Source organism: Petaurus breviceps, unplaced genomic scaffold (genome assembly GCF_028583685.1).
Source record: "Petaurus breviceps papuanus isolate PSGF00001 unplaced genomic scaffold, PetGlider_PUasm1.0 188, whole genome shotgun sequence".
NCBI lineage: Eukaryota > Metazoa > Chordata > Mammalia > Diprotodontia > Petauridae > Petaurus > Petaurus breviceps.
The window spans coordinates 10,804,903-10,821,153 of record NW_027185804.1 but is presented as its reverse complement, the minus strand read 5'-3'; the positions used below and the strand labels follow the sequence as shown (position 1 = coordinate 10,821,153).

At 40.9% G+C, this 16,251-nt stretch overlaps 1 protein-coding gene across 2 annotated transcripts in view; it reads right to left on the bottom strand.

Annotated features, from left to right (window-relative positions):
- Positions 1 to 399: 399 nt before the first annotated feature.
- NAV2 (neuron navigator 2) overlaps positions 400 to 16,251 on the bottom strand; it is a 464,415-nt gene continuing 448,563 nt past the window's right edge. For both annotated transcript variants that reach the window (XM_069091282.1, XM_069091283.1), the window contains 6 exons: positions 16,036 to 16,190; positions 15,727 to 15,798; positions 14,634 to 14,830; positions 13,756 to 13,874; positions 4,897 to 5,100; positions 400 to 3,933 (listed from right to left, as the gene is read on the bottom strand). In XM_069091282.1, coding sequence (XP_068947383.1) covers positions 3,808 to 3,933; positions 4,897 to 5,100; positions 13,756 to 13,874; positions 14,634 to 14,830; positions 15,727 to 15,798; positions 16,036 to 16,190 — 873 coding nt within the window. In that variant the 3' untranslated portion in view covers positions 400 to 3,807. The remainder of the gene's footprint in view (positions 3,934 to 4,896; positions 5,101 to 13,755; positions 13,875 to 14,633; positions 14,831 to 15,726; positions 15,799 to 16,035; positions 16,191 to 16,251) is intronic.

Here is a 16,251-nt window from a genome sequence, read left to right as displayed (position 1 = left end):
TGATCACTGAAGAGACATGAAGAGGAGACGGAAAGTAACAATAGTTGAAAGGGTATAGAGGTTAGATCCTCTGCTAGGTCTGACACCTGATGGGCAGCCTAATACAGAGCTTCTTAAACTGTGGGTTGCTATGGTAAAAGGTTTCTGAGTGTGCAATGACCAGAAGTTAATTAAAAATTAAACACATGATGAATCTGAGGTGTTTCTGGCAGTGCTTGCTGGTGTCGTATCAAGAAACTTCTCTGCAGCCTTGGTTCTGAGCACAAAGCATGTGCACTTTGCCTGCCCTTAGGCCATGCAATGCCACTGAACTGGTGAACAGGGCCAATGTCAGCTTGGAATAAAACTGAGCTCGGATAAAGGCTGCTTTAGTCTAGAATAACAAGCACAACTCTTAAATCTGAATAAATAAGCATTGATTTTATTGAATCATCAATAATTTAAGACTGGTACAATCATCAGTTTCATTCTCCATGACACGGGGCATGATCTCCAACAGACCATTGGCAAATCCCAAACCTAGTGACAAATGAAAATTAAATAGGAAGGGAGAGAAAAGAGGGAGGGAAGATGGAAACATCATACCGTACACAAAATACTCAATTCCTAGTTTTCTCTTTAAAAATGGCTAGAAAAAATTCATCAAAATGCAGCACTTTAATCAAATATTTACAATTTCTATGTTACAATGAAAAAATGTACATCTTATAGAACATATTTCATAAACTGTTCCACTGGAAACAACTAGATCAAAACAGCAAACCTTCCATTGAATATCCACAAAGTTGGTTGTTTTTTTTTAAATTTGAAATAGATTCGCCACAGTCAAACAAGTTTCAATACACAGAATATTGAAGTTTAAGCATCAACCATGAAATAAAAAATTTCCCCAATATACAACAGAGGTCTAGCCAAGCCCCTTCCCTCCCTATCCCAGTTTATAAGATCTCCCCCATCTCATTTATGGCCTGCATATTCTTGGCAGTTTGGAAAGAAAACTTTTGGCTTCCACTCATAACTCAACATGAATGTTGCATAGAATCTTGTACATTGCAAAATGAGCCAAACTCTGTATAAAAAGGCAAAATGGAAGCATTTTGGACAAAGCCCTAAATGAGCAATCACTCTTTCAAAGGTGTGTTATGTATACTTAAAATATGGCCAAATTAAAAAAAAAAAAAAGGAAACACCCAGACGACCTGCTTCCTGAAGCTTTAGAAAGGACACTGAGTTCGTGATCATAACAAGGACTAAATTACGGGAAGTCACTCTTGCTCAAAGTCTTCCAAAGGATCATCAGTCATTGAGTGATCAACGCAGAGTCCTTTCTGTGCCTGGCCACAGAAAGCTGGAGGAGGGAGGGAAGAAGAAAAGAGAGAAGATGGGGAAGGGTATGCTTTGAAAAAATACAGTTTTAAAAAATATCAATGGGTGTCTATTCACAAGATGGCTGGGAAAATTACCCAAAATGAGAGATCGACTCCACCCAAATTCACAGTAGTAGAAAGTAAGGGAATTGCTGGGCGTGAAATTAGCTGAGAAGTCAGCATCACATGTCAGTGTAACAGTGTTTGGTGTTGGGAGTACTGTTTGGAAGGCCAAGGGTACGACTCTTCAAACCAGAACCCAAACCAAAGGGAGATATCTCAGATCAAGGGTAATTTACTAGTTCCAGATATACTCTGGGTTTACTGAGATAAAAGCAGTGACAGATTTGACTGGCATTTCATTCACTGGTGGGGCAGTCAATTTTAGGAGAAAGAAAATTATGAGTTGTTTGCAAATCAGAAGTTGTGATTTGAGCAGGCTCGTGTCAAGTTCTTATGGAGTAAAAAAAAATTAGGGAAATCACAGGGAGTCATAGCTTTGTTAGCAGAAATTTAAGAGATGCAACAAAACAACCTTGAAAATAAACAATCCCAAACTACATGCAAATTGGTATTAAAGGTTGTTTTTTTTTTTTTTAAACAGGCAACTTAAAGATTTAACAAGCTCTTAAACATATACCAGGACGTTGAAGAAATAGCACACTGGGTTCCTGTAAAGGTGGTCTGTATTGTATGTAGAATATTACGAGTTTGTCTATTTTTCCTGCAGAGAGGGTGGATAATTGTCCAGTAAAATTTGCAGCTGTAGACTAAAATGAACCTGACAAGAGATCTCATTTTCCTCCTTCTATTTTAAAGTGGCCACACATCCACAGAAGCGAATCTCTCAGACAAGGAATATTCACAGCAACTTGTGTTCTCCTATTTCACATGAAGAGATGACATTTTAGCCCTGTTGGTTTCATTAGAAAAATCCAACCCCAGCAGATGCGGCACTAACATAAATGAGCAGTTTATACAAAATTAAGTAAGGCATCGCGTTTTAAAGTTCAGCACCCGAAGAGATCAGAGGAAGCTCGTCCAGATGGAGGCAGAGGCTGGGTTTTCCGGGAAGGGGTTGCCCACATCCATTGACCTGTGGTATATATCAGTTCCCATGGAGGGGGAAGTGCAATTCCTTTGGGAGGTGACCTCTCACCTCGACGAAGTCCAAGCCTGGCTGCTGATGTCACAGATGTGCGTTTGGAAGGAAGAGGAAGAAGGGCTAACGTGGCTCAAAGCTCACCCATGTTTTGACAGCATGGACCCCTGCTACTTCAAAGAGACACAAGTACCCTAGGGCCCAGCTGCAAAAGACTGGGATATTGAGCTGTTAAAATGATCAATTAAAAAAAATCACATAGGACAAAATGAAAAGCTGATTCCTGCAGCTCTCATTTTCCCCAATGTTTACCAATTTTGAATGTAAGGGTAGGAGAAAAAAATAATTTCAGAATCAATGCTAGTCAGAGGAATAAAAACTCAATGTCCATTTCAGAGGGGATGGGTATTCAGTTCTTCAAAGCTGTAGAACATCTCTCACTACACACAGTGCTTGCAGAAAACAAAACAAAAAACCTGAATCAAATATATTCACATATATATACACACATACACACATATATTTAACATAAGCATATGTATACACACACACATATATATATATACACATGCTATTGTGCATATGTGTGTATGTGTGTGTGGTTGTATATGTATATATATATATATATATATATATATATAAATTCTTGTAGAAAAGTACATAAAGGTGTGACAGAATTGAAACATGTTAAACTAAAGTCTCAGGCAAAGAGAGCACCATTAAAAAAAATCATGATTTTTTTTTTAAAAGGTTTCCCTGTTTTGTAGTTTTGCCTTTTGTTGACTATCACCAAGGCAAGTGCCCTGTAGGGCGCCAGGCCTCTGGAGCTGAGGTTGTTTGGTGGGGCTGCGCTGACGCCCAGCCCAGAGGCTCTTTGTTTGGTAGAAAGCAGCATAGGCTTAATTTTCTGCCCCTCCTTGGTCCCTTTAGTCTGCTGTTTCATTTCCGAGTTTGAATGGATTTTCCCAACCCCTTGTTTGTTTTCCACACTTCGGCAATAATCCAGAAGAAACTTCAGGGTCTCAAGCATAGGAGCTCACAGAGAAGGAAGCAAAGCAAAGAAATAAAGAGAAGGAGGAGGGGGGCAAGAGAAAGAAAGAAAACATAGTGCAGTTGTCCCTGTCATTGAAAGGAAAAAGTCCCAAGGTTGTCTGACGTGGATGCCTGCACCCATGGTCAAGGCTGACAAATGAGGTTTTTGTTCTCCTGACTCTAACACTGAGCCTGAAGGCAGGTTGAGAAGGTGCCTTTGGAGATGGTTTGGAGTATCAGATGGAACCTGGAAGCGAGGGGGTTCTTCTACGAGAAGCGGAGAGAGACTTTGTGTTTGGTCCCTGATCACAAGGTGGACTCCAGGGACGAGTCCAAGATGTCGTCCTGATGGCTGTTACTGTTGGAATCGCTGTCATAGCTCTGGGGACTCGAGTAGTTGGCAGCCTCTTGCAGCCTCATTAGCATGTTCATCTGCAAGGCAGAGTACGAAGGGTTAGAAGCTCTCGGTCCAGTCACCCTATTTTCTCATACAGAATCTTTTTTAGAAAAGTTAAAACATTTTACTTAAAGTTTTGAGTTCAAAATTCTCTCTTTTCCTCCCTCTCCTCCCAGATATAGGCTATACATATGCAATTATATAAAACATTTCCATATTAGTCATTTTGTACAAAAAGACTTGAATAAAAGAAAAAAATGAAAGTGCAAAATAGCATGCTTCAGTTTGTATTCAATCACTATCAGTTCTTTCTCTGGAGGAGAGTCCTTTGGCACTGTCTTGGATCATTGCACTGCTGAGAATAGCTAAGCCATTCACAGTCTGCTGTTATTGCATACAATATTGTCCTTAATATACTTTCTGGAAGCAATTTTGGAGCTGTCCCAATCTTCCCAGATTCCTTATTCTGAGGTTCCTCCCAAGTTGTCTCCAGAACCTCTTTCACTTATGTGGACCCCAAGTGAACCCAGAACCAAAGTGGCTTTCTAGTAGTACGCAGCTGTTGGACATGCTAAATTCTATTCACTGAAAGTTCACAAGTCAGATTAATCCCTATTTTTTCTAACTGCTTGCCTAGCTATAGAGACTCATTGCCTTAAGCATATGGAATTTTTCCCCTCACTCTTCTATTCCAATTGTGATATGCTTAAGACAAAGGGCCCATCGGGAGCCTTCTAAACAGTATGATGAACCTGAAGGATCCTTGTATTTTCCTATAGCTCTTAGATAGATTTTTAAGATTTATTTATTTTTCCAAAGTATTCTCCTAGTAAGTGCCAAACTTTTTATTTTTCCAAAGTATTCTCCCAGAGTGCCAAACATCTTACAAAGTCTAAGTGATGAAGATGACCAACCGATGTGTTAGAAGAAATTTATCTTCAGGCTCCCCAAGAACAGGTGACATTCTCTATTCCCCACTAGTGAAATTGGACACTCACCAGTGGATCTCCTTCTGCATCACTTGGGGGAACCTGTTTACTGGTTGAACCTTCTCGGGGCACAGAGTAGCCATCAAAACCAACATCTTCAGGCCGGAGTTGAAGCAAAGGAGGCCACTCATGTTGCTGGGGGGTGGCTGCCCATGGATAAGTATCCATCACCCATTTAGCGGGATCTTCCCAGGGGGCCCTTCTTCCATAGAGCTAAAACAAAACGTGATGAAACTGAAATTAGGTTCAGAATTATGATGATGGTGAAATAATGTGACTTTTGGAAACCTCACGATCATGCCTCTGTGAAAAATCCTGTGTTGGTGACTTACTTTCTAGCACACAGTGATAAGGACACCACTATTCAAAGAGTTACAAATACTAAATATCGTCGGGTCCTTGGTCAGTTGGCAAATGGACTTCCCAGAGTCTCAAAAAACCAAGATAGCGAAGACAAGAAGAAGCAGAAAGTATGTGAAGCCCTAATTGGGATTAAAGGGGAAGAGGCAGATGGAGGTTAGACTTTACTTAAGACCCTACAACTTACTTGCCCTACAGACACCTGAGGGTTGTTTCTGCTATGAATATAATATATATTCATGAGCTTTGCTATGAATCAGCTAATTGCAAATCAAATTCAGCTAAGCAAGGGGACAAAGAGGATTTGCACAGGAGTCCCACCACCCCAACCAAGTGAACAGATATAGGAAATACCACAGGAACTAGGCACAAGACCTAGCTCTAAGTTCCTAGGGTCTTAGAGCTTAGAATGGAATATAACATAGTCTTCAGAATCATCTAGTCCAGATTTTACAGATGCAAAAACTGAGGCCCAGAAAAGTTAAGTGGAAGACTGTGATCTGAATATACTTGCCTCTACAGGCATCTTTAGGTGGCTATCTATCTGTCTCGATAGACATTGATAGATATAGATATCAATGTCTATCTAGATAATGATATCTGTGTCTACAGATATTGGTGTCTATATCTATCTCATTCTGCTAGGTATAGAGATGTAGGTATATACACCACATATATATTTCAGTACCTAGACTAATAAATATTTGTTGCAATGAATTCAAATCATCGGTTCTTCAGTTTAGAGCTGAAGAGATCTCAGAGATTATCTCATTCAACTTCCTTCAGTTTACAGATGAGGAAACTCTTAATAGACATCAAGTCCAAATCTGTTTGTTGACAGATGAGGAAAATGAGGCGTAAGAGTGTTGGACACTTCCTAACTCCATGACCGAGGCTGGATTTGATCTCAGGTCTTCCTGACTCCAGGCCTGGCGTTCTATTCTATACAACACAGGTGCCCCATCATTACATAACATTACTTTAGTTCACAGAAAAAGCTTTCTATATGAAATGGGGCAAGCTTTTGGATTGCTTTTGACTTTACACAGTGCTCCCCCAAACAGAAGGCCCCACAAGCATGGCATGGACTGGCAAGAAAGTGCCATCCCATCCCTCTGACCTGAAGAAAGAGCTAGAGGTCATAACTCACATGCCTACTATATGAGAACCACAAGTGCTATGCCAGAAGCCAGCAGGAACAGGGTTGGATAAGAACATGGCCTTGCATGACCACCTTGGAGTTGACTGTGCTCAGGCTAGCACTAGAATACAGACACACTCCTTCTCCTCTTTTCTTAGAGCAAGAGATTTAGCACTCAGTCTGAAAAATGGCCACAAAACCCTCCTGGAACTCTGGAGATACAAGACCAGTGTGGGTCAGCAAAGACATTGGACCACAGATTTGGAGCTGCAAGCAATAGATGCCTTAAGCTCACATTGCAGGCATGTTCCTAAAAAGAGAGAAAAATGATGGACAGGAAGAGAACACAAGCTCTAAAGTCAGAGGATCTGAGTTCAAATCCCAATACTGACTTTTACTTCCTGTGTGAACTTTGGCAAATCACTTATGCTCCTTGGGTTTCAGTTTCTTGATTTGTAAAATGAGAAATTACACTAGATGACTTTGAGGTTGCTTCCAGCTCTAGGGAGACCTAAAAGCCTATGAATAATGGAACAGTAGTACATTAATATCATCTTTAAAGACAAATTCATTAGCTTCCTGCTTGCATTTGGAAGAACCAAAAAATCATGAAAAAGTCAGGCAGGTGGCACAGTAGACAATGCTGGGCTTGGAGTCAGGAAAACTCATTTTCCTGAGTTCAAATACTGTCTCAGATACTAGCTGTGCGAGCCTGGGCAAGTCCCTTCACTCTCTTTGCCTCAGTTTCCCCATCTGTAAAATGAGCTGGAGAAGAAAATGGCAACTCACTCCAGTCTTTCCCAAGAGAACCCCAAATGGGATCATGAAGAGTTGGAGATGACTGAAAAAATGACTAAACAGCCACCTCAACAATAAAAACCATGAAATCAATACTTAGCTGAACAGAGTAGCAAAGAAAAGAAAATATATGAAAATATCAAGGCTAGATGTATAATCTCCACAAAAAAACATTTCTGACATAGAAATATCTAAATTTCCACTTCAACTATAAATAATGAACACGTAAATCCCTGCCTGGGAAGAGGCAAAGAGGGATAAAAGAAAGAAAACACAGAAATTGGAGACTACATTTCTTTATTTCTAGAACAACCTATGGGACTGAAGCTTCAATGGGCATTTACTCCTATGTGGGCATGCTTATAGGACACTTTTATTTCACGTGCTGGGCATTTATTTGTTCACAAATGAATCTACAGGTAATTTTTAAAAATCAAGTAAAACCTTTGTGCTAAGCTAAAAAAACCTGAATCTGTCTATTTACAGAGATGACATCAAGCAGATGAATTATTGGCCACTAGGGGGCAACATTGTCTCATTCTCCAACAGTGAGCTCTACTCTTAATTTCCCTTGATGAAAGGCTAGCATCCATCTCCCAGGCTGTAGCTTCAGGGCTACAGAGTTCACTGGATTATGCATTCAGAACCAGAAGGGATGGCTCAGGGACATAGGCTTAGCTGGGCTGCACAGTGCCCGCTGTTCTTCCTGAGACGCACGAGCCATCAATTTGTTTCACCAGTTTAGAGGAGCAGTATCCTGGCTCAGATCTCTTTTGCAAGGTGTGAAAGTTTGGCTTCACAAAATCAGATGGATAAAGGAGTAGAAAAATGTCGAGCCTGTTGCTTTCACTTTTGCAGTATCTTCTTGAATACACTCCCTTCTCTCCTCTGACACTGCCCAGACCCTCAGACCCTGGTGCTGGTCCTTATCACCTCACACTAGAACTATTGTAATAGCCTGTGGGTGGGTGGGTCTGCCTGCCTCAAGTCTCCCCATGCCAAGACATCTCCCCTTCAGCCACCAAAGTGATTTTCCTAAAGCACAAGTCTGATCATGTCACTTCTCTCCCCCTCGACAAAAGCCAGTGATTCCCTTGTCATCTCCCGGATCAATTACGAAATGCTGTTTTTCACATTTAAAGTCTTTCATAACCTAGCCTGCTGCCTACCTTTCCAGCCTTCTTACACCTTACTCCCCACTGCCACATACTCTTCAGTGCAATACTGTTGACCTACTTGCCGTTCCCCAGACAAGACCCTCCATCTCTTGGCTCTGGGTATTTTCTCTGGCTGTCTTCTGTGCCTGGAATTCTCTTCATCTTTATTTAAGTCCCAACTAAAACCTCATCTTTTTCGGGAAGCTTTTCCCAACCCCTCTTGATTCTAGTGCCTTCCCTCTATGGATTATTTCCTATTTCTCCTGTCTATTGCTTCTTTGTACACTATCTGTGTGTTTTCTCCCTGCTGTTTGGCTGTGAGCTCTTTATGGGCAGGGATGATCTTTGGTTTTTTTTTTTCTATCTCCATTGATTAGCATAGTGTCTGGCACCTAGTAGGCAATTAATAAATGCTTGTTGATTGAATGGCTGTTTTGGGGTCATTTCTACCCTTAGAAAACCACAAGGACCTTGAGTGAAATGCCCTTCACAAGGGCAATATAGTGTGGTGGAAAAGAACCCCCAGCTGGGGATAAGGAGACACGACTTTTAGATTTATAGATATTCCCCCCTGTCTGAGATGACATAACAACATGAATTTCAAGCTGTATTAGTGAAGGAAGTGCCCATATCTGGAGGTCCTCAGCTATGGAAAAAAACCAAAAATGCTTTACTAAAAGCTCTCTAAAATGCCCTGAGTAGGCAAGACTGTTTCCTTCAATTTATTTGGCATGATTTCACATGTGTAACTGATATCATTGCTGGCCTTCTCAATGGGTGGGGGAAGAACTGGAAAGAGGGAGAGAATTTAGAACTCAAAATTGAAAAAAACAATACTAATGTTAAAAATACACGATCATTTATTAAAGGAAAAAAAAGACTTTCAGAAATAAGGATATCAGAATTGTAGCAGAATTTTTCATACATCAATGAGGCCTCTGTGGGTCTGTATGAAGCACAGCATCCCAGGACCAGATATTGCAATCAGGTGCCCTCTCCTAAGAGTATCCAGGGGCATTCTAAAGATGACATGTAACACGGAGAATTAATAATAAACTCTCCCTGTCTCCTATAACTTATTCTAAAAGGATTGAGTACTATTTTGAACCATCAGGTGTGAAGAGATTTCATAATCAGTGTTTTCTGCCCAAGAGCGATTGTTCCCATTCTGGATTCTTTGACACTTACAGTCTTTTGACAGGCTGGCCATCTCTAGGCTGGATATCTGTTCATGACAGATAAAAACACTAAATGGAGAGAAGTCATTTAACTCTTCAAGCACTCCATTCTTGGCAGGGAAAAGTCTGCTGACAGAACCCATGCCATTCACAAATTCCATGAGAAGACAATAGAACTTTTATCACCACCTTTGGATTGTCAACCACTGGCCAATGATCATCAAGGTGATTTTCTCAAGATGACTATGATGGGAACAGAAATGTCTAATGAGAAAACATGGAGTTTCAGAGTACAGAAGCAAAATCTGCCTTTTCCATTCACTCCTGAGGAGGCAAAGTTGATACATTCAGCAAGTTAGCTGGTCCTCCTCAGCATCACTAGGGCTTTTCATATAACCCCTGTTCCCTCACCAAATGAGTTCTGGGTAAGAGAGAATAGGATTGGGTGGAATGGACATAGGCCATCCATGCTCATGTCTTCAATGTTTACTTTTCACATAGCGACCAGACAATCACTCCTGTCCTTATCCTTGATCTTCAGGTCCCTCATCCAACAGTCACTTGACCTTACAGACTTTAGTCTTGGAAAGGTTTATGAGATAAACAAGATGTCAGGTATTCTGGGAAGTGTTAGGCTAAACTCAAAGGATGAGGTTATATATTATATTATATTATATTATATATATATGTCCTTTATAATGATCCACTTTTAGAAACCAGTGGAGCCTAAATGATGCTACATTTGTCACCACAGTAACTAAACAGTATTGCAAAGAGAAGAAAGCTTGAAAAAAAGGGATTCTGGGGCTGGGGTGGGAGGAAGGTAAATATTGCTACTTTTACAATAAGAGATTTCTCTTGCTGGGATGCTACACTGTGAATATAATAGGATGTGCTACCTGAATGTAGAGTCAGAAGACCACTTAGAAATTGTCCAGTCTAATTCCTTCATCTTAGAGATGAAGACAGTGAAGCCCAAGTTAAGTGACATGTTCAAGGTCACACAGATAGCAAGCAGCAAAGCCAATATTAGAATCCAGGTCCTTTACACAATATTTGGTGTACTTTTTAGGGCACATGTTGACAAACTTACAAATGAAAGGAGAGCTGTGGGGGGTGGGCAAGGAGGAGGGGGAGAATCTGTTGGTCAAGAGATTTCTGAGCTGAAAAACAGAAGAGGTCCCTGCTTTTAAAAATGTTGGGAGCCACAGCATGTGAGGCATTTATTAAGATTGCATGTATTTGGAGCCTATGAGCTTATGTTGTTGAATCATTTTTTTTCCCAATCACATCAGACTCTTTATGACCCCATTGGGGGTTTTCTTTGCAAAGATACTGGAGTGGTTTGCCATTTCCTTCTCCACTCCATTTTATGGAGGCAACCAGGGTTAAGTGACTTTCTCAGGGTCAAACAGCTATTAAGTGCCTGAAGCCAGATTTGAACTCAGGAAGATGAGTCTTCCTGACTTTAGGTCCAGCGCTCTATGCACTATGGTGCCACCTAGCTGCCCCTAGTGTCAACATTACAAGTGTATATTCCCACTTATAAAGGCTTTTATAGTATCGCATACCTTCATGATATATTACCTATTCATTAGATAATAAAAGATAATGAGAACTTTGGAAGTGGTAAGACACAGCTGGCGGAGCTCGGAATTCATTTAATTTTTTTTTTTTGGAAAGCAATACAGATTAAAACATTCATACCCTATGACCTACTAGTCCTAGACCCCAAAAAGATTAGTGACAGACTTTTTTTGTTTACGAATTTTCCAGCAGCACTATTTAGCCCTGAAATAAAATGAGTCCAAGAACTCTGGAGTGGTTAGGAAATTTATGGAACATGTATGCATTGTATTATATGCCTTAAGAAGCAGTGAGTGTGACAAAGTAAAAAAAAAATCATGAAAAGACTTATATGAAATGAGTCAGAGTGAAAAAAGGACAAAAAGAACATAGACATTGACTGCAACCATGTCAAGCAACAATGGCAACAAATCCACATTATGTGCACAGAAAAGAAATGAAAACAAAAATGATTCAGGAAAAACTGTTTGGAAGTCTTTGAGGGTGAGGGGAATAATCAGTAAATAAAGGATGCTTATGGAAATGTAGCACTGTTTACAATTGCTTTTTTGGTTATTTATTTTATATATTTGCACACTGTACATGTTATTGTAAGTCTAAATAAAACTTTCATAAAAATTAAAACTAAATTGAAATTATTTTTCTCTTTACACTAAGCTAATATTTCCCTCAAATACTCATGCATTTGAGTCCTATGGAATCTAGAAGCCACCCATTTTTTTTTCAAGATTTGTGTGTGTATGAATTTTTTGGTTTTTTTTGCTTTTTTTTTTGGAGGGGGGAGGGCAGGGCAATTGTGTTTAAGTGACTTGCCCAAGGTCACACAGCTAGTAAGTGTTAAGTGTCTGAGGCCAAATTTGAACTCAGGTCCTCCTGACTCCTGGGCTGGTACTCTATTCACTGTACCACCTAGCTGCCCCAATTTTTTTGTTTTTTACTTGGGTTCATTTGAGGAAAAATGACAAATAACTGACATAAATCCTAGTATTAGAACTTTGCAAATTACATATACTATTTCATTTGATTCTCACAACCAAACTGTTAGGGAAGGAGGGGCCACTATTACTCTTAGGTTAGAGGTGAAGAAACCAAGGCTGAGAGATACTACATGACTTGCCTAGGGTTACACAGAAGCATCTGGGGTAAGATTTGAACTCAGGTCTTCCTGATTCCATGCCTGGCCCCCTGTTCACTAATGTTCTCTTCTGACACCTCATTATGATGTGAGTGACCCTGGGTTCTCAAAGGCTTGGCCAGTGTAGCACTAAACTGGAAAGTACTTGTACCAAACTGGAAAGGCTTTCAAGATGGATCCAGTGATACAGTGTCTATCATCCACGGATCAGTTTAGTTAGGACTAGAGATGCTAATTAATAGATTGGTTTGAGGGTGATGAATTTTGGTACACATAAATTTTAGAAGCCCTGCAATGGGTTGTGATCTGTGTCAGTGGAGAGAGAAACTCTATGAACAAAATGAGAGATCCTAAAAGTACTACCTAATTATCAAAGATACAGTAAATACAGGGGCCTGGATCTAGAGAAGATGTTAGGGACTAGTCCATTCCCACCTTAAGTAACACATTTTTACTAGACCTTTTTTAATGATTTCTTGACTCTTCAAACATATTCAACCACGGTACACTAATCAACCAAAGGACCACACCCAGAATTTCTGAGGTCCTTCATCTCAATGCATAACTGAACAGAAATCAACTTCCAACAAGTGAATAGGCAATTTCCTCAAGACTCCCAAGGCAACAGAGAACTCGCTATACTTACTGAGGCAATCCATTCCACTTTGGGACAGCTCTCCTAATGGGGAAGATTTTTCTTCACTGAGCTGAAGTCTTCCTATCTGTAACTGCCACCTACTGGCTCTAGTTCTGATCTCTGGGGCCAGTCAGAATAAAACTAATCCTTCTTCCACACAACAGCACAGTCAGCCCTTCAAAAATCCAAAGGCAGGAATCATCACTGCCTGACTTCTCAGTGTTCTCTAGGATCGGCATCCCTATTTAAGTTATTTTTGCTCTGACTTCTTTTGAAGGATAGCATTGCTGGCATTAATTACGAAGACAAATCTCTCCCATGTTTTCTCAGCATTATCTATGGCTTTCTCCAAATGTGCTAAAATAGCAAATATTGACTTATTTTAATGCCTATGCTTTAAACAAACACACACATTACTAGCCTATGACCCCAGTGGATAACTTCTATCCTGAGTGTTGAGAAAAGAGATTTTTGTGGACTGGCTTGAAGATTATTCACCCTGGCCTTCTGCCTATTAATTACTCAGCTTTGGTTTTGAAATACAGATTTAGTTTCTTATAATGCCTTCAGGATCAACAATAAAATTGTCACAGGCTCTAATTTTAGCATAACCGTCTTACTCTTTGTGCTTAACGCAAGGTGAAAAATTCATGTATTCATGATCTCCAGCTGCTGCAGACAGTTACTACAGCTTGGAGTCATTTGGCTGGCAGGGAAATTTGTATGCACACCCACTTCAATAAGATAGCTGGATGGCAGCCCATGATCAAAAGCTTTTATAGCCTGGACAAACAGGCTTTCTGGGATGAGGGTGGGTTTATCTGCTTGTCAAAGGAACCTGGTCAAGAAAAGCAGCCCCCAAAGGCTCTCCTTACCTGGAGTCCTTCTCTGACAGCTTCCAGGAGATAGGGGATAATCGAGTAGTTCCATAAGTCTGTAAACCAAACCCTCGAACCATCCACATCTATGGGGCAGGACAGGAAGAGCCTAGGGCCTGGAAAAGAACAAGAAAAGAGGATCAGAGACTCAAGGGCAAGCATGAGTTGAGAGGCAGTACCATGGAGAGGGGAACACTCAGGCAGAGCACCAGGAGACTGATAAGAATTGATTGAAATTCTTTAGATACTGGACTCTGAGTGAAGAGAAAGAACACCCCACAGGGTTCTTATCTGGCAGATGTACTCGCATGAGAAGGATCTAAAAGGACATCTCCTAAGGAACAGCACTGGCCACCTTGAACATTGGGGTCTCTCTCAAATTCTTGGGGAAAATCTTTCTATGGGCAGCTCTTGGTCATTTAGGATTTTACTATTTAAGCTCCTCTTTTTTTTCCTCTGCTTCCTGCCTTTCAGGTACCTCCCCCACTCTATCAGCACCGCCATCTGTGGTTGGCTCAGGGAAGGGGGAGGCAAAACTACAGTAGCAATTTGGCTCTCTGTTAGGCAGAAGTGGTGAAAGGTTTAGCACTTGAGAAAGTGAAAATGAGCTTTGGGGAATTCTCTGTAAATTTTAATCAGCTATACTATTTTCTCTCTCCACAAACAAGGGGAATTTGGGATTTGGAAGCAGTCATTGCCAAATGCATGATGAGAAAAGTCTCTCACTGTCATGGCATTTTAGAGGGCACCAGAGTACCCACTGTTTGAGGGTGGTGAGAACACTTAGGCATCCACCTTTCAATTTTGCCTCCTCTTTATTCCTACCCATTGAACTGTCACCACACTGTGGGTTCAAAGCCTTTTTTGACTCTCACCAATAGTGACGTCTGAAGAGCTATGAGCCTCCAGGAAGCGGTTGAGATGTTGCCAGACCTTAGGGATCCAATCAATGATTTTCACAAGCTCAGCATTCCTCACGCGTCCACTGATCTCTGTCTCAATGAGCTTTCTCCTCAGGAAACGACTGAGAAAACCCTTTACCGGCTCAGTATGGTTGGCACACAGCACCCATCTAGAGAAAAATAAAACAGTGACCCTAAAGAGTTAATATTTCACGGCAAGTCACATCTCTGGTGGTGACTCTCCAAACCATATTAAAATGTCAATCTTTTCCTACGTGCTTATAGACCTGATATGGAAGGGGGACTTAGAAATGGCATAGTGGTCAAAGATGAGGGCAAAGGTCCATGGTCTAACAACAGTACCTCCTTGCCCCATCCTCCCAGTTTGTAACTTCTCTTCCCTGATTTAGCTACAGTGGTTGGAGAGTTCTACACAAAGGCAACAGCTGGTGTGCTTGGCAATATAGCTGTTTAATGAGCACCTTCCAACTCAACTATAGTAGCAGCTGAACAGCAATCAATCAATCAACAGATATTTATTAAACACCTTCTATGGTCCAAGGAATTCTTTCTCTCCTTCCACTCCCCTCCCATACTTTGGGAGAAATAACTAATTTTAGTCCTAATGCTTGTCATATGTGACTGTATCTAATAACTCACTGGGATGAGGTTCATACTTCAGCAGGTCACATTTAGGGGTTATGAGGATGGAGAAGAAGAAAAGGGGGAAGAAGGCTAAGTCCATCTGGGATTGATAAAAGATGAACAGAATATCAATATCTTATGGACTCAGAAGCTTGGAAGATGCTCTCAGATAACGACTTTCATCAGTCATATTCACTTTCAGCACTAAAGAGGAGAGATGCCAACAGGTGGTGGACATATGGAACGTTATGGACAATGGACTGGAAAAGGTTAGTCACCACCCAAAATGGTCTTCTGAAGAGCGAAAGTCAAGGCTTCATGTTGGGAGTGAAACTGGGGTGCCAATAATTGTACGGCCAGGGAGAGAGTACTATCTTTCATGTCACTCCCAAATTGTGATAACACAGCTGACACACCTTACCTGAAATTGTGGTGAAGTTGTAGGTTGGGAGTGGAAGAGGTAGCCTGGTTCATTGTGCCAATTATGTACGGACTGCAGGGGAAATGAACAAGGAGGAAAGTATAAGCCAAGAAAGAATCACATGCAAGAAACATCACTGTATTTGCACCCAGGCTTTAGACCTTTTAGCATTTAAATAACTAGCCAGTGAATCACATCAACTATTACTTGTTGCATTGCTCCATTAATCACTTGGTACTCAGTTGCACCAAGGTATCTGATTGGGACAGTGGCTTGCAAGGGTCCACAAGGTTCCAAGTACGTCTTTACCATTTATGGTACTTGCAGTTCAGAAGTCCATTGAAGATCTCGCCCAAGGAGCTGACGTGATGGAGGTTGTCCAGAATAATGACTAGAGGCATGTCCACGGGACTGTTTTCACTGTTGCATTGATCGGCAAGGTTAGACAGGTACTGGCGCAGTTCCTGTAAAGGCCCCAAGAAGAACAAAGAAGGACCAGGCTGGTGAGAAGTCTCTTCATGAAGA